Source organism: Leiobunum rupestre, chromosome 6 (assembly GCF_980474605.1).
Source record: "Leiobunum rupestre chromosome 6, qqLeiRupe1.1.hap1, whole genome shotgun sequence".
NCBI classification, from domain to species: Eukaryota; Metazoa; Arthropoda; class Arachnida; order Opiliones; family Sclerosomatidae; genus Leiobunum; species Leiobunum rupestre.
Genome location: NC_143389.1, coordinates 48,340,314 through 48,359,778, shown reverse-complemented (window position 1 = coordinate 48,359,778; position 19,465 = coordinate 48,340,314). Strand labels below are relative to the sequence as shown.

The following is a 19,465-nucleotide window of genomic DNA, read 5'->3' as shown; positions in this document are numbered from 1 at the left end:
GTTGGTTTTAAATTAATCGTGAAACTCAGTGGGGCGTGAAATTCGTGCGAAATATGTTTACACGCGGTTCACTTTTGGTTTCTGAGCAGAACTTTGGCGGTAATTTTTTTGTTAACTCGATTAGTAGCCGGTTTGAGGTCGGGAAACCTATTAATGTATTTCAGAACTGCTCGTGACTAAAGTTATTTCAATAGATATTTAGGAATATCATAATTTTACTAATTATTATTATCATTTAAAATATTATATCTAGTAGCCTTAATGACCTGAAAGTGTTTTTCCAACTATATAAGTCTATTGTAAGGACAAAATTATAGTATTGTTGTTTAATTTGAGGTATTTGATAGAACGATAATATTAATCATAAAGAAACAAATTTACCTAAATTTATAAAACCCTTAAAATATTAGTTTCTTTAAAAATTCAAAAAGATAACAATACCTTAACCATTCGAAATAGTTTAAAATACATCAATCTTATATAACATTATTCGTAATAAATAAATAAATAAATAAATATAAAAAAATCTAGAATTTTTCTACAATAAAATGTAGACTCGATGCAATTAAAAGTGCTAAAATATGTAGGGAAATACATATTTTTGATAAAAAAATTGATATTTAAATATGAATTGAAAAAACTCCTTACGAATACTACAAACGAAATAGGTAACTTAAGTTAATGATTCATTCATTGTAAAAGCTTCGTTGTAAAATTTCGAGATAATCACTGTAAACTTGTTTAAATGGTTATTGTGAATTTTGTCTTTATTGTTTTTGTATTGTATGTTTTCATTATTTAACCTTATTTTAAAAGAAATACATAATTTTGTATACAATTTGGTCATAATATAAACCGGTATTGCTCTAAAAAGTGAGGACAACTCACGATCAACTTGCTAAATTTTGTGCTCACCGTAAAATGTTCAAAACCTTCTGTGAGAAAACGAATAGGGATTTCTAAAATCCATTTTTTGGTGTATTCATTTTCCGAGTCTACATCGTTCTGGACAAAATCCATAATTTTAAAACAGCCAATCAAAAGTTAAAGGCCTAGGTTTGCTTCTGCCTGTCCCCCTTTAAAATAACTTGCCTGAAAAGCAAATACCCTGGTGGTAGGCTAACCGCTGAACATGTTGGCCCACCACCAGGGTATTTGCTTTTCAGGCAAGTTATTTTAAAGGGGGACAGGCAGAAGCAAACCTAGGCCTTTAAACGTTATGGATTTCTGCTAATTATTTGAAAAAGACCCTACGATATGCGATATTTACAAACAACAATAGGCTCTACAATATATTTTCCCAAACTATTCTGAAACATTTTATTACGTTATTATATTATTATTAATAATAATATAATAATTATTATAATTATTAATGTAATATAATACTATATTAATATCACTGAGATACCACTATTTTAAAATATATATACTATATACTTCTAATAAATTATCAATCTAATAATTGAATTATCATGTAAGAAGAAATAAAGCAATCAACGCATTGTGCTGGTTGCAGCGAGAGTTACGTTTTGAGGATAAACTTCTTCGAAAAATTACGTCGTTTCCAAAACATTCCTTTGAAAGGTTGGCAGAAGAATTTTAAGTGTTCAGCCAACAAAACACCGCAAAAAAGGGTTGCTCGATTATATAAAGAAGAGGAAGTGGTTGTAGGCTCAATTAGATAACCTTAAATTCAAAGCAACAGCCCCCCCCCCCTCCTCTCTTCAATGACGCATCGTCCAATAGATTGAGGGCGGATAATGCACTCAAATTTCGGTTTTTACAGAAATAAATTCACCAGATGAAAAGAAACTGTCGACCCATAGGTGGCCAGAGAACTACGTCCATAATTTTTCAATTCATCTTCATTTTTATTTTTAGTTTACGAGGCGAGCTTTTTCAAAAAAATTGAATTTTCTCGTAAGAGAAACATTTTTATCGTCAAATTGAATACTGGTTTTCTAGTTTTCGACCATTTAAAAAAAAATTATATTTCAAAATAATTTTAAGAAGACTATAAATTAAGAATTATATTAAATCGACCTTGGCAACTTTCGAATGGTGCCATTCTCCAGGAAGTAAAAAATGGCACGAGTAAAAACTGTCCCATTGATTCTATTCTAAAGATACACTCTTTTCTAAGTAATTTACCAAATATATGCTAAGGTATTCAATTTTGAAGATGTGAGTAGAAACTGAATTAACAAAAAAAAAACATCTATCTACTTTCTTTTATCAAAAGTTTAAACTTTTCCCCTCTAGCTGTTAAGAATATGACGCAGTCAAATCCATACAAAAATATAAAACTAAACCTAAGGGCTCTTGTACGCGGAATAAGCTACGGTGATTAGCATATTATAATAACCTTATAAACTACATCTTAAATACCTGTCGCATAAAAACGCAGATATTAAAACTATAATTTAATTTAGAAAAACTGGTAAGCCTGTAATCACACATCCATCAATCCATCCAAGAAAAAGAAATTGAAAATTGGCATAAACTCAATAGCGTACTAAGAGATTGTTACCTACATATTTTGTCAAACTAAGGCTAATAAAATATTCAAGAAAATCGGGCAGCGTAATTATAATATTGGAACCGCAAAAATCTAATTACCAACAATTTGAAAACATTAAGGACATTTTTTCGAACGACCTTGGGTCTCCTTGGAACTCGAATGCCGTTATTTTCGACCCCTATCCCCCCCTCGGGAAATATTCTAACCCGTGAGTCCAACCCGAGGCTCGTACAGATAGATAACGGAAATTTTTATAGTCTTCCAACAGATATCGGTCTAACATTTTAAGGGAGTCCTTGCTTTTAGACAACATTACCAAACTTCTAGTAAAGAAAACTTTCTAAGATAACACTTCGATTTACGAGGTTCCGAAAAATGCCGAGTTACTTTATTTTTTTTATTTCAAATCGTTTTAACGGTAAAATTTTAAACGTACTGATATCAGATAAATGAAGGAATGTTTCATATCAAGAGTTGTTTTCCGCTATCAGCGCGCTTTTGAAGGTTGTTGCTACGTGAAACATTTACGAACCCGGCTGATAAGTTATTTGACAGGTTAAGCCAGCGTCAGAAAACGTGAAGGAGGGGCCGGCATTGTACATAGGACTACGTCTCAAATCCTACAAGTTTCTTCTACACGTTTTCAGTCGCTACCTTAACATCTCTACTACAGAAGCGTTTGGTTAGCGACTGTTATAAGATCAAAATATTATTCTAAATTATCGCCTATAATTTCGCATTTTTGCAAAGATAAAAAGCTTATTTCGTCGTAAATATGAAGTTCAGCGTTTATTTCAGATATAACTCCCACAAACACTAATATATAAAAATATATTTAGATTATTACGGTATTGGAAGATCATTTCCAAATTTATAGGTCAACTACGTTAAATACAAAATTCAAACTATAAACAATTAAAATAACCAAGTTTGTCCAAATATCGCCTTATTTGCAGATCAAATGATCAACAAGACGTTCAATATACTTACACCTAGGAGCAACAAACACAAGGAGAACGCAGCTAGCCTTTAAACACGCTAACGAAGGGTTGTGTACGAATTTCATTGGACGAGCGTCACGAGCCTTTACGCTGAACGTTTTACGGGCGGGGGGGGGGGAAGACACGAGTTTTCCCCTGCCGACGGCAGCAGGTGCTAAAGCGCCTAGCCAATGAAAAACGTACACAAGAAAATCCACGACTTTTGACGGGTTGCGTTCTCCTTGTGTGGGGTGTTGTGTTTGTTGCTCCTAGCTTACACGTACCTTTTTGTACTTTTGAAATCGCGCAATTTAGGCTTAGGTCTCGTATAACTGGAACGCGCCGCAAGTGAAAAACAAATCTTTCACGTCATCAGCAGCGCGCGCATTTTTATTGTTTTTCAATTTAAGCAAGGAGTGTCTCACCGATTTCTCACTAGGTGTCGCAGCGGACGCGCGCTTTTCAATTTCCCGAAATTAACCGTTTCATATTTTTTTATGTGGTTTTCGCCATAAATTTTAATTTTTAACGGGCTATAGGGCTATCTAACTGGATAAAGCTTGACCCTTTAAAAATAAATTCAATATTTAACCTCATTACACCTTCCATTTAAAAAAATCTACGGTCGAATGAACGGTGTTTTTGCCGACAAATTATAGACACATATTGCGAAATAATCTCTACATACAAAATATAAACCGCTATATTTACTAATCCAAGTAAAAGTAGAACGGGAAAATATAATATATTTTATAACACAACGTGCGAAACATAATAATTTTTTTTTAAATATTACCAGTTAAAACGCTTAACAAAGAAATATTTTTTGAGATTATAAACACAATAAAAGTCAGTTTTCTAAACAAACGTAAAAACCGGGGTTTCGCGAACGTTCGGGCCTCATGGTTGGCGTTTTTACGTAACAATATATTCCACGGAAAATTTTCCCTCTCTTCAGAAAACGAGCGTTTCGAGAGGAAAACAATGAAGATGGCATGGCGATCACGATTTTCAAATCTCGTAAACGTATTCTTATTAAACCGAGCGGAGAGCGGATAAGCAAGGTCGAGAGCTGTATATTCAGAGCGCTGAATGGTACGTAACATTTATTCCGCTGTGTTGCCGGCTACGAGAGTTAAAAACCGCCCAAATTAACTAACAAAAAATACCCCTTTTCTGAAATTATAAAACGCGATTCTATTATTTCCCAAATAATGAAAGTCTTTTTTATTCCGTTTTAATGGTCGATTAGCGGTATTCATCGTTATCATTGACGCCTTACGGGAAAGCCTATTTGCAGGGGGCGAATTCTGAAAATTACAATATTCAAGGTCGATATTCGAGAATTTCCACTGTCATTTCCACCCCACGCGCTAGATAGATATAAATTACGATAATAATTTATTTTAAATCCAAAGATAATGTATATAAATATTTAAAATTTCCTTTTAGAAAGCCAATCGCAAATCGTAGCGGAAATTAGTGCTATTTCAACTCTAATCTAGCTTTAATAAACCATTAACTTATAACACTTGGAATTTACAAAATATTTCCAGTTTCAAAATAGTGGTAAATATCCAAAAAATTCTCACTTATATCTAGAGAAATTACCCATTAATTTGGTACGCGGAATTTCGAGGCGGCTTAACCAGAAAGCGCCCATAGAAACCGGAGTCGGACGTTCGTTTTGGGCGTGAACGGAGTCAAGTTGAGTTGGTGAGAAAGCGGCACACTTGTTTTGATTTCACGCGCGCTAAAAGAGCTTTTACCCTAATCATTGGCGCTCGGGGCGAAACGGGAGGGGGGGGGGGGGAGGTCAACGGTGCAGAAAAAACAGCGCAGAAAAAACAGCACAAGCGGGTTACGGAGCCGCCGTAGTATAACAATAAGGGTATCAAACACACGCGGGTGCGAGATAGGAGTGAGCTGGAAAAAATTGTTGGAGGGGTGCACTTCTGAAATAATAAAACCTCGCCTATTTTATTGGGTCGTTCTAACAAACTGGTGAGGGGGGGGGGAGAGGTCACAATCACAAGTGCCAGGCTATAATAGCGGGCAGGGGCGCCCCCTGGAAGCCGGTTTCCGCTCGAATGACCCCTCAGCCCAGAGAGAGAACCAGCTATTATAGTTTTTCTCGCGGGTTTCTGGGTAGAGCCGGCGAGGGTGGTTTGACGAGAAAACACGCGTTTTTAGGGTACACCGAACGAATGCCTTTACTGAGAACCTTATGAAATGACGATAGCTCGTATGATGTTGCCTACTTGCCGATTGAACGTATTACGGATTAATGTTTATTTGAAAGTATGATAATATAAATGTTTCTATAAAATACGGGACGTCCCTTGTAAATGTTTTATCTACGTCACTAGCTATATCTATTGAAGATGGAGAGCACGTGCTGGAGTCGATAAAGATTTAGAAATTTGAAGCCCACGTGCGAAACGCGCGTGGCAATAAAAGTACTAAAAAGCTTAAGCCCGTAACGTAGAGAAAAACGTTTCATTATTTTAACTTTTTATTGTTTGGTTTTATGGAAAGTAGGAGCAACAAACACAGCACCCCACACAAGGAGAACGCAACCCGCCAAAAGTCGTGCATTTTCTCGCGTACAGTTTTCATTGGTTAGACGCTTTAGCGCCTGCTGCCGTCGGAAGGGGAAAATTCAGAAATTATCTTCCCCCTTTCGGTAAAACGCTCAGCGTAAAGGTTCGTCCAATGAAATTTGTACACAACACTGCGTTAGCGTGTTTAAAGGTTAGCTACGTTCTCCTTGTGTTTGTTGCTCCTAGATGGAAGTCGAAATTATGAAATTTTCAAATTAATTTTGAGATTATGGAGTATTTTTGAGATTTACATCGGGAAAAAAACGAACATGAGAATCAGTTTTATAAAGAAATTAAAATAGTGACTTATTTTATCATCTTGTTAAGCAAGAATTCCAAGTTAAGACAAGAGGCTCTTAAGAGTTATTTGATAGCTGGATAGACCTATATTTCCGAGGCTAAACAAAATAAGAGAAGGCGTAAAAATATACAATTTAAATCGCATCAACGGACATACGCGAATGAAAATGATGGTTGGAATGGTTAATATAGATGATAAATGGCACCTTTAATGACTTTTTATTCTTCTTCCTGGGCGCAAACCGACTCGTTTACCGAAAGACAATAGTTCGTCTCTGAATATCAAAACCCTGCCTCGAGGCTAAAGAATACGCTAAACAACCACTTATTCTTCACTTATAAATAAATAAATCTTTGTATTTCGGGTGATCTTCCGGGCTCTAACCAACCCTCTTTTTTGACCGAAAGACAGGGATGCCAGATTTTGAATTCTAAACTCGCCAAAACAAAACTGAAAAAAGCCCAAAAAACCGACAATCCTTATTTTGAAAAGTAGCGCAAAAACAAGCCAAAAGATTTTCCGGAATTTTTTATTTTATTTGAAAGTTAAAGACATATAATACATAGGTATCTTAATCGTAAATTGACGATTTGTAGCTTTCAATCAAGTTGAATGGTGGCTGGAACTTCGAACTTTTACTGTTTTTAATTGCCCGGTCAAATCTCAAGTACAGAACGCTTTCTAATAATTCCAGTCCCACGCGGTTTCTTTGTTTAGTTTTAATGGATTTTAGCTCTTGGCGGTTTCCTCAGTACAAAAGGCCCAAAATAAAAACACGAAAAGCCCAATTTTCCGCCAACAGCCAACCCTTTCCAGCCAATGTTCTTGAAAAGAAGCCCAATTGGCTGCTTTCCAGCCCAATCTGGTATCCCTGCCGAAAGACGTGGCTCTAGAAATGTATTCACGAGGAAGTTACGCGGCAAAGCCCGGCTCTCCCTAGAAAATATCCAAATTCCGTGCTGTTACCAAGAATGTATTTATTTATACTCAGGGAGAATGAATATGTCGAGATTATTTTTAGCGTTTCTCCAATTCCACCCGTTGGGGCCCCCGGTATGCTCCTCCGCTTTAATAAAATCAAATAATACTGCAATCCCATTGGTTCTTAAAAATTACGTTTTTCGACGCGATTAACGCTGCTGCGAGGACGCAAAAAATAAGACCGCCTCCTTTTTTCCTCCCCCCCCCCCCCCGTTAGCGTGACGAGGTTAGGGCCTCAACGTGTCCGTCGACCGTCTCGACATATTCATTCTCCCTGAGTATAAATAAATACATTCTTGCTGTTACGTTAAGCGCTTTTTTTCGGTATCAAGCCTACATTCTTTAAAAGAAGTAGAGTTTCCTTTAGATCTAAACTGAAATTACAATTCTAGCTTTGGGAGACGTCATCGTAAACGTTAGAAGAAATTTCCATTTTTGAACCATTAACCCGCTAAACGCTATACGGCGCCCTACTAGCCACGGTTGACCAAATATATTGTGGTATTTAGGGTGTTCTACTCACGAAGCTACAGTCAGGGTAAAGTTTGAAGAGTACAAATAACGCCTCCGACTAAACCTTGGCTTCAAATTTATACTGGACGGAAAAAAAGTTAATAAAATGAAATAATTAACGCCAACTCAATTTTTATTTTCCCAAAGAATTTAATTGAAGTTAAATCGAACTGGGCAATTTTTAGCGTCGAAGGAAAGCGAGCTTGGGGTATTTCGGGGTCAGTCGCGATAGTCCACGGATTCGAGTATTAGTTAAGATTCGTTGAGCGTAATTCGGCGCTGCCAAACGCGGTTGTCCGGAGAAACTAGAAGGTTTCTTTAAAAACAAGAGGCATTTCTCTCTCGGTGTGGATGCCACGAGCCAGGGCCCCTTCGAAATGTTTTCACAATTAGCGTTCCAATCCGAAACAGGCTCTCTGAGTGTTGCCCGCGGGGTGACGTTGCAAATGCGCGCTCAAAAACACGCCATTCTTGTCGTAAAAATAAAAATGAAAAAAAATAAACTTTTGCTCTCCGCCCAGATTTTAACCTTTCCTTTAAAAGTTTATCAATCCCGACCCAAAATAACGAGAAACGAGTAAAATTAGAGGTTTTTTCTGAAGTGGGAACTATTCGCTGTCCGGGTATACACCGTTCGAGTAAAAATGGCCATCGATATAATATATATTGACCCCAAAAGTGCAACGGGCAGTCTAAATATTAGGGTTTTAAAAATGAAATGCTAGTCAAATATTAGAAGGGCACAATACTAACTCGTAAGTAGAACCAGAAGTATATAATACATAAATTACGAGACAAGTAGCCATGTAAAAAAACCGCCTGACGATGTGAAAAGTAGCTTGATGACTTAAGCCTAAGGTGGTGCCTTCAATTTTTTTTCAAGGATATTTTTAAATTCAGGGGCAGCCTACGAATGTACGTATTTCAAACGAATAATACTAGCGGTATAAGAAGATATTGTTTTCTCTAAGATATGTACTATATATAATAATAATAATAATAATAATAATAATAAGGCACCAAATCATATAGCGACTTTTAATGCCTTTAATTCAGGTGGCCGGGTTATACTACGTAGGAGGGTGGCGGCAAGTCATTCATGGCACGCGAGCCAGCGGCTCCCTACACTGATTATTACCCTTAACCTTTACAATTTTTTTTCGAGTGGGAAACCGCAGAATTTGGGGAAAAACCCCTTTAGCCAGTGGGGACAGAACTCACAAACCCAACGCGGAAAGAGTAAATCTGAGTTTTCACCCAGTTCCACAAGCTGGGATCGAACGGTGTTGGTCCATTTGATCGAAAACTATGTGATCTACAGTCGATCATTATACGTTGCAATTGATCGAAATTCCATTTGATCGAATCCCATTTGTCATTTGTTTCATAAGATCGAACCTTCAAATGATCGAATACTATTTGATCGAATTCAAAAGTATTTATAGTACCAGTTGGTATGTTTTTATTTTACCGAATGTCAATATGAAGTGCAGAAGGAATAATGATGGAATAATTCATTGCTTTAACTGTATTAAGCCACAAAGATGAAGAGATTTTTACTTTATACACTATATGATGGAATTTTTTATGACATCGACGATAACGGCCCGTTGTTTTTGATATATATAAATAGGGTCAGGTTAGGTTAGGTTAGGTTAGGTTGATGTACTGGCGCCGTAGGCGCGTATGCACTAGATGTTGCCTTTTCGATTTACTCCCAAAAACTAGTAGTTTTACCCTACAGTAGCTTTCGATCAAATGCAATTCGATCAAATGGGACCCGTTCGATCATTTGGGAATCGATCAAATAGACTCAAACCGATCGAACACGGCTCCTCTTGCAGCGAGGCGAAAGTGCTAACCATTCCGCCACCCCACATACCTTTGGTACAGCCTAGCTTAAACCCATACGCATTTAGCGACTGAAAGAAAAATATAAATTATCGGATATAGAAATTCGTATAAGCGAGTACCCCTTCCCCGAAACATTCCCACCAAACCAAGAATTGAACATCGCTGAGACGCCAGAACACATCATAGAAAACCGAAAGTTTCTACGTGACGTAGTAAATGGACGCGAAATTTGATTGGTTTATAATGGCTTTTTTTAACTCAAAAAACGTGAGTCTATGTTTTAGTACTTTTCCCATTTATGCCTTTTGAGAGAGAAACGCTTTCGGCGTTATCCTTTGTTCGGGGAGAATCAAAAAGGACAGAATGATATAAAAACCAGCCAAAAGAATAATAATACGCGGAAGAAAGACGGCCTTTTTTACGACGACGCAAAAAGGTCTAAAAGACTGTTGAACTCGTTAAGCCTTTGTAAATCTCGCCATTGTAACTCATCCGTAGAGCACGAGACAAAAAATAACCGCGTCATTCTGTTGAAAAAATTCTCGTTTTCTCGATGTAACGAGCATTAGTATGGACCAGACAGGTTACCTTACGGTTGGTTCCAAGCTAAGAATGAAGTATAGTCCGAGTTCACGATAAGGGGACGTGAATTACGCGTAATGATCGAAACTCTAGACCTCCAAACCGTAGATTTACAGCTTATTTAAACGCGGGAAGGGGGTAAGGAAGAAATGATGTTAAAAATACGGAGAAATTTATCTAGGTATTTTATTTGGCATTGAAAATACTCGCGCCCTTGCAAAGGTCGTTAGACCTTTGGTCATACTTATTACCATTCTGGCACGAAAGTATCTTTATACTTAATATATGCACCAGCACCGCGGTTTTCTTTACAGTGAATCAGAGTGTATGCTAATTTTAATTCGCAGTTACGTATTAGTCCGCGTCTCTCATGACCTCTAAACCTCGAGGAAAGGGCACGCGAGAATGGGTTCCGACACAGCGTCGTATTGGTATCTTCATTACAGCTGGCGTCATTTACAAAAAAGCAGAATAAAAATTAGGCGGGGGTATTCGTGTGGCAAAAAAACATTGTCATTTCCTGCTACTGCGGGATGTAGAACTAACAACTATGACGTCATTTTTTGGTATGATTTGCCACGTACAATAGTTCCGTTTCACCAATGACCATCAAGTTTTGGTGACGAAAAAAAAACAGCGTTACTTTTCATCAAACGAGTCTAAAAATTCACACAAAGGTTTTAATTATTTAAAACCAAATTAAAGAATATTCTAAAAATAGACCAGAAACGGGAGAAAAAAAATGACGTTTGGAATTTCTCTGAAAGATTTATTTCCTCATGACTGAGTTACACGCGAAAATGTAATCACTCGAATAAAAAAAATCAAGTCCCAAGTACAAGTAAGCAATTGAAGAGCTACCGAACCATGTTTTAAAATTGAAATATATAAAAAAAGAGCAGAAATAGCAGAATGCTACTTTTGAATAGTGTTCTTATACGTATAGTTTTAATTTTAATTTACTCGATGGGTAACTTTCGTTCATTACGCGCGCTAATAAAACTCGGAATACCAAAATGGTAAAAAAATGTGGGAAAAATACACAAAAACTGGGTAGGCATAAAAAAGTGGCCTCATTTCGTCGGTGAAAACATGAGCATAAATTAATTCGTACGGCAGTCAAGCAAAACTGAAGTAAAAGTTGAACCAGCGCGCGCTGACAAACCCGTAAAACCAACGACGGTTTTACGGGCTGTCACGAGAAAAGGAACAACGGATAATTTACAAAAACCGCCAACATGGGGAAAAAAAAACAGAATATTCATTTTGCATACAATTGGGCCCTTCAAAATAACAATAACTCAGAAAGTGTCGCTCATTTTCACTGAGAAAGTTTAACAAAATAATATAAAAGTTGTTTGGGAAAACCGTAGACTTATATAAAGAAATATTTCAAATAAGAGTTATTTTGTAATAAATATTCGTGAACGTATTTCGAAAGTTAACTAAAATCTATATGATATGTAATATTGGTTTTCACATCATTTACTAAACTAACCTAGTGCTCGGCATTCGATTAATTTTTATCCATGAATAAAAGAAGTTCGGCGATATTTAAATAATATTTATTTAAATAACCAATAGTTGAATAAAAATTGTAAAATGTTTAAATAATCGAAAGTGAATACGCCTATTATTTAAAAAAAAACCATTATTTAAATAAATGCCACTTTTATTCAAATAAATGCTTGGTTGCGTAAAAAACATAATTAAATAAGTTAAAATGATATTCTTTTTACCAACGTTTTTTAAATAAATTGGAAAATTTGTGGATAATGAATAAACAATTCCGAGCACTAAACTAACCCGAGTAATTATTTAAAATAAAATTAATGTAGCACCCGGGAGGAAACGAAAAATCAAGAGTCTGAAAATGTAAGCGACACCCTGTAGAATATTGGAACATTGTTGTAGTCATTCGTGACCACAGTTTTCATCGCCCCGAGTTGTATTTCTTAAAATTGGCGACCCGCGCCGATGCTGATACGCCCATTAAAAAGGCAGCCGAGGGTTTTGTTCAATCCGAAGGTAAACCGCACCACGTGTCAAAGGCGAACGAGGTAAAACGTAATACATTGTTAAATCGAAGAGCGGCCGCCTGCCAAAAAAAATCTTTTAATAACGAAGATGGAAGAGCGACCGAGATATTTTGGACGCCCAACATGGACCAATTCTATTTCATTATGGAAGATATACCACGTTCAAATTAAGACTAATTGGAAATTAGACTTTACTATTTCGTGTAACAAACCAGGGTTGCTACAGTTTTTTCACTTCAAATTCCCTGAATTTTCCAGGTTTTTCCTGATCATCTCCGGACATTTTCCCTGGCTTATTTTGTGCGAAAATTTTGAATTTTTCCCCTAAATTTTAGTAAAGGTTTTCTATTTGCAACCTAAATTCAATTCTCTGACATTTTCCTGATTTTTAAACTAATTTTTAAAATTCCCTGACTTTTCCCTGATTTTTAAAATTCCCTGACTTTTAGACCAATTTTCAAATTCCCTGACTTTTCCCTGATTTTTAGACCAATTTTCAAATTCCCTGACTTTTCCCTGATTTTTAGACCAATTTTCAAATTCCCTGACTTTTCCCTGATTTTTAGACAAATTTTCAAATTCCCTGACTTTTCCCTGATTTTTAGACCAATTTTCAAATTCCCTGACTTTTCCAGGAATTCCACGTTATAGACGATAATATTTTATTTGAAAAATTGTTTTATGTTCGCCTTGTTTTCCAAATAAAACTTATTTTTCTTCAAAAACTTTGGTCTTTTATTTTATTTTCCTTCCATTCCAAAAAAATATCTTAACATCATTTTGTTCGCTGTCTAGGACGATAATTTCTCGATTTATTGTCGTTCATTTTGGTTATTGGTAAATAAGGAACGTGTTTTTAACCATTTTTTTGGCAGCTAACAGGGATAGTGATCTTGGGTAGAAAAACGCTAAATTATACAGAAACGTATCGGAAAAAATGATCGTACTACAAAAATCTTTCACCCGTAAATATGGCGACGTAATAAAGCAGTCGCGAGAACTAGTCAGAGTAATAATTCTCAATTACAAGTACCAGATGACTGAACGGTAGTTGGCCGCCAAAAAGAAACCTACGAAAGTAGGTCTTCCCAATAATTTCGTGTAAAACCAGTCTTAGAGCTTCTGAAGTCACCAACTGAAATAAATAACGAAAGAAAGGGTAACCGCCCCCGCGAACCGACTTTAAATGTCCGATTTCAGCAAAATGGAGATGCCTTTAACGAGCTTATGGGCTTTCGAAACCGATCGATTCGAGAAAATTTCGAAAGGAGTATAAACAGGAACTGATATATAACTTATAATGAATCGAACGAATAAAGGCGTGATCTTATTCCCTTTCAAACTTTAAATCCCACGTATTACGTAGCGGCGTTACGCCACTCCGTAACCTTCTCGTTTCTATACGATTCTTAGGGGTACGTCGAGAAATTGCGTATAACGCCAAAGGAAACGGAACCCGGCGTTAATAAATCAAAGAGAACGCGGGGAGGGACGAAAGCTGATAAAAGGCGAAAGATACGAGATTCGATGTCGCCAAATACGCCGCCGAAAAGAGGTACTCGAACAATCTATTGACTCTAGGAAAAGGTAGGTCGCTACCTGTAAAAAGAAGCCCTTAGGTACCGGTGCACCTCTACACTCGGCTTTAATCCAGATATGATTGAAGTCATTTCAATAAAAGACATTCTTATTTTCTCGACCAATTTAAATCGCGTTGAAGTCCAGCTCGCCCGCGCCCAGTTGCCAAATTTTTTTTATCGCTTTGAACAGGGCGTTAGTCGCTAATCCCACGCAATTTGTCATTATTAACTTATACGCGAGGGAACCCTAAGTTGACGGTTTCCGCGAGGTACCCTCGTCATGCGCCTCCGTTTCGGATGCGCTATCAGGTGGACGTATCGATTCTTCTTTTGGTGAGATAATAGTGGCCTAAAGGGATTTGGCAGATCCTGTGTTTTCCGTAATTACGGGGGTTTGTCCACTAATCTAAATGTTTTCTATGACGCCAAAATATAGGGACGTTTTTACTCAAGATTTTTCTCCCTTCAAATCGGCGCGAAAACATGTTAAAATAGGTTTATAATTATAAAACTTAAGCCTCGGTTTATCGTAAAAAAACCGGTCTTCGTAAGACCGCGTTACTTGACGGCGTTCTTTAAGGCGGTTTCAATGGGAATTGTCGAATCGAAACGCTGTCAGGTAACGCTTTATAATTCTTGAACGCCCACCATGATATCACCTTGATATACTAAACGTCCGCCAAAATTGTAGGGTGATGCCGTACAAACAAATTGTCGTCGTTGATGCCAAAATTTAGTTCTGGTTCTACGTGGCTTAATTAGATAATAGTTTAAATGACGTGAGTAAAACACTTTCCTCGAGGTTGGAAATAGTTTAAAGCTCTTTTAATATAATCAAATATAACGGTAATCAAATACTGAACAGTTTATTGAAGTTTACAGACAAATTAAAGCTCCCAAACAATGGAAAATCGACGATTACACCATAGTTCAACGCGTCCGCAATCAGGACGCATCCCAAAGATTTTAATCGCTCATTTGAAAAGGTGGTTTTAATATAGATAAAGTCAACCATCCCATCAAAAACACAAAAATACTCGCGTGCATTGCCTCGTTTACAATCTTGTAAAATGGTTTCTACCGCGTTCCGAGATAAAACGAGAACAGATACGAACAATTAGGAGTCTAAACATTTCTAGAGACGCGAATGGAGGTCGACTAAGAGAATGATCATTGAAAAAATACGAGCGATAATTGTTATGGCTAACGTAAAAACATCTGCTGTAAAGTTGGCGCGTTAAAAACAATATCCCGGATCTTCAAAGATTTTAAAGCTACAAACGGAAGTTACTACCGGAAGTAGAAGAGATTACAGCTCGTACGCGACAGGAAGCCGGTATAAATTCTGGCTCAAGAACTGTCGAATTTCGTAAAAATATCAATGCTCTTTCTTCGGAATCGCCATTTTTTAATTTTAATCTAACCCCAACAGATGCTCCGAACCCCTTATGTAGGTCAATATGTAGTAGTCCTTCAATTTCGAAAAGGAAATAAAAGGTTTAATTCAAAGTTGTCGAAAGCGTTTTTGAGCGCGCACTTTACCCGTCCGCCTAACTTAAATTCCACTGGGTAGTTAACCTTCCGCGGACTACTACCCCTTAACGAAAATTTTGTTTATGGGGATACAGCGAGTCTAACCGACAATTATTTTAGGTTCTTTTTATCCTCCTTTGAGGGTTTTACGTAATTAAAAAAATCTTTCCATCGCGTTACGTAGAACTACTTGACTTTCGCAAAGTTATAATTTTCCTCGCAAAAAAAAAATAAGAAAGTTTAAGATAACCCTCTATAAATTACAGAACTTGAACCTATAACTAAAATGACAAAATTAAAGGGCTTCTCGTATTCATCCTATTATATCCACAATGGAGTTCACCGTTTGTTATATTTTATTACGTTCCGAAAAAGTCTTCAGGCGTTATTTTAAAGGTGGTTTTTTCAAGCTAAAGATAGAATTATTTTTTTATTAATAACTTAATAACCTTAACTTTCGTCATTTAGAGTCCGAAATAATGACGTGGTTGGTGTTATCTAATTTTCACGATTTCATATCTAATGTTTTTCGAAATAGCTCTTTCTAAAAATTAGGCTTGCAGTTTATGGAACTTATAAGTCCCACCTTAAAGTCTGTTTACGTAATTATATAAAGTTCAGAAGTTTCTTTTGAAAGCGTAATATTGAAACAGAAGGTTACTTTGTTAATTACTACCGCGCACTAGGTTTTTTGATCAATTATAAAAGCGTAATATCTAGGTTTTGTTTTTCACTTTTATAAACCTGCCCTCTTTATGCGGGTAAATATAGCATTATAGGAAAAAATATCTAGATGTTATCCAGCTAGTAGAGATCGACTAAATTACATAATTCAAATACCGGGAGTTTAAATTATAACTTTTATCCATTTGTTTATACTACTAATATTTCAGGCTCCCCTTGTTATTAAAAAATAGGTTTCGGGAAAAAAAAGTATTGCGGTTTTTGATGGTACACGTTAAATTTAAATAGCCTAGATGGATACAATGGGCTAAATAATATATAGAAGTTACAGTAGTAAGAAAAACAATCCGTATAGAAATGGTACAACAGAACTACTTTGTATGGCAAATAAGCTCCTTGCCCCTATAAGGCCTCGTTGAGAGGGATCCGACCCTCATTTGTTTAAACTAAATATTCAAACAGCGCCAAAGAAATTTATGTCATCGGATATATTATAAAGTTTATTGGATATTTCTTGTACGTACGCGGTAAGAGGGGCGAGAGAAACTTGGGGTCAAGAAAGTTAAAGATAAGGATGACCCGAACAAGGGGGGGGGGGTGCAACATTACAAAGTCCCTCCGACAGAAATTGGTTTTCCGATAAGATGGCAATTGAAACGACTCTTACGACATCGACGGCGTACATAACCGAGATTACACGGGGTTTAAATACCAATTGCATAAAAAAATATCATCGCTCCAACGGTTACCGAGAAACGGGTCAAATCGACGCGTGACCCAAAACACAAGCCGCGCTCAAAATCGAAAAAGGGGGACTTTTTTGTTCAATTTTCACACGATTGGGAAAAGAAAGGGCAATTTATCGCCTGTTTTAGGTTTTCTGTCGAGTGTTATAGCTTAGAATACCATGGAATCAAGCGCCAAGACGCCTTAGCAGGGTTACCACAATATTTTCAGATTCAAATTGCTTTACTGTACTGGACATTTTAAAATGTTTAATTGCCTTTTTAAGGTTATAATTAGACAATTTTTAATTCTATATATTAGTTTTATCAGAAGTTAATGAATTTCAGTTTATATTTTAGTATAAAGGTGACTCTTCAGGATATGTTTTAATGAAAATTCCTTTTACTGCATTGTTTAAAAAGGGTCAGAATGCTGGATGAATTTATAAAATTTTCAATATGACTGAATTGTTTGAGTTTTTCCAAATTCTTAAAATTCCCCGACTTGTACCAGTTTTCATTGACCTATGGCAACCCTGTTTACCTTCTGATTCCAGCAATGTCAGTCAGGGGCGTAACAAAGGGGCAGCTCCTCCAACGTTTTCCAGAGGTCAACCCCCCCCCCCCCCCCCACCCACCCTGATTTCCCAACGTGAATTAATGGCTTCAAAGTCGCTCGATGACTTAGGCCTAAGGTGGTGCCTATCTGATTATTATTTTTTTTTATTTCCACCAGCACCCTTCGTTACGCTCCTGATGACATTACAATATTATTCTAAGTTATGGGAACTTATACTGTCTTCCAAATTAATTAATCCCAAAGAGACGAAACACGTTAAAGGTTAATTAGTTAGGAATCACATTGTACGTAAGCCTTTTAGGAGGTTAGACTTACAATTTCCTTTCGCAAATTATCCATGGCGAGATCGAAGGTAGAATTCCATTTCCGCAAAGGCGGAACTGGCGGTGGCGGGGCGCGCTGATTTCCGGTCCTCTCCGTCGATTTGTCACTGCGCGCATCCACCAAATCCGAAGCACCGTCCACTCTCGATCGATCGGCGTTCGTAAGCGTCTGTTCGCCGTCGTCACGATCAGAATTGGTACTACTGGCGACACTGGCACCACTGTCCGCTCGTTTGACCATCTCGGCGCGTTTCCCTCGTGGCCCTTCTCCGCACGAGCCTTCGCTTTCGACGCCGCTGCTGGAATCGTCCTCCCTGGCGTCGACCTTAGAACCGGAAGCGACGGTGATGGTGGCGGGGGCGCAAAGACTCCATCTTCGTTGTAAGGTTTCCGTCCGTTCGAGGCGTCTCAAGTAAAATTCTCGACATTTCCGGGCCACCGTGCTCCTGACGGGGGCCCCGCGCTGTTCCGCGAACCCGACCTCCGAATCGGTTTCGGCCGATTCCACGATAGTTTCCTCCTTCAGCGACATTATTTTGGCGAAAATGTTGCAAAAATAAACACGACCAACGAATACCGATTTGTCTCAAGCACTCGCGGACTCGGAACTAGAATCACCAATATCAGAACTCCGAGAGCCGATTCATTTAAGAAACGCTGACAGATAAGCTAAAATGTTGAACCAACTGGGAATGGTTAAGGAGCGAAGTACCAATAATCCCGAACCCTGTTCAAATACATATCGAGGGGGAAATCCGTAAAACGCTTCTCTAAAGGAAAATATTGACTCCTTTCTATCCACGATCGATAAAGATTTGTTTCCCGAGCAATAACAACGCGAGGGGAAATCCAACGGAGTGAAAGAAACTTTCTTTGTACGTTTTGGAAATAGCGGGAAACGTCCCGTTGCGCTCTCTAGCCAGCTAGAAATGAACTTGGCTTTTGGGGCGCGCGCCGTAACTTTCCTGTTTGGCGGGGGAACGCGCCTATGCCGGTCTGTTCCAGCGAGAGACGGCGCATGCGTCGAACAAAAGTTCCGCCAAGCTGGGTTTTACTCGCGACTTTTCGTTCGAGTGGTTCGGGGGAGGTTTTTTTCTTAATCATTACGCGATTACCCTTAAAAGGGGAATACAGACTATTTCGTGAAATGGGTTTTTTCGATTTCTAAGTGAATGTTACTAAGGCAGGGAATTTTTACCGTTAAGAATTTCAGGGATAATCAGGACCGCGTAAGCAGTTTTCCAGACCTAAGGGCACATCTTCTAATGCAGCCCCAAATTTATCGTTTAATCTCTTTTCTAAAATAGCTGCTAGGAAGCCTACCTATAGAATCCGGCCCTTCGAAAGGGCAGGCACTTTGAAATTTCCTATATTGTCCATACAGTAAAGCGGCCTTAGGGACAATTTTATATCTAAGTGCAACCAGAAGCTTATAATAATAGAGCTCAGGGAAACGGATAAATTAACCGCCAAAATTTCAATTAATCATAAGAAATTCGATTAACTGTTTATTGATGGATATTATTCGCGACTATTATACGATTTTATACGCAACATATAAATTTGTATTTGGATAATTTTCGGATATGGATATAAAAGAAGGGAGCGATTATACCGTCAACAGTGGCGGATTGACTATAATCCGGGCCCCTAGTTTTGAGCT

The 19,465-nt window shown here is 37.5% G+C and overlaps 1 protein-coding gene across 1 annotated transcript in view; it reads right to left on the bottom strand.

Moving 5' to 3' along the window:
• LOC149941298 (uncharacterized) overlaps window positions 1–19,196 on the bottom strand; it is a 36,861-nt gene extending 17,665 nt beyond the window's left edge. Inside the window, exon 1 of the mRNA XM_090177225.1 lies at window positions 17,795–19,196. Within this exon, the coding sequence (XP_090033351.1) occupies window positions 17,795–18,334 (540 nt within the window). The 5' untranslated portion in view covers window positions 18,335–19,196. The remainder of the gene's footprint in view (window positions 1–17,794) is intronic.
• Between the last annotated feature and the right edge of the window lie 269 nt (window positions 19,197–19,465).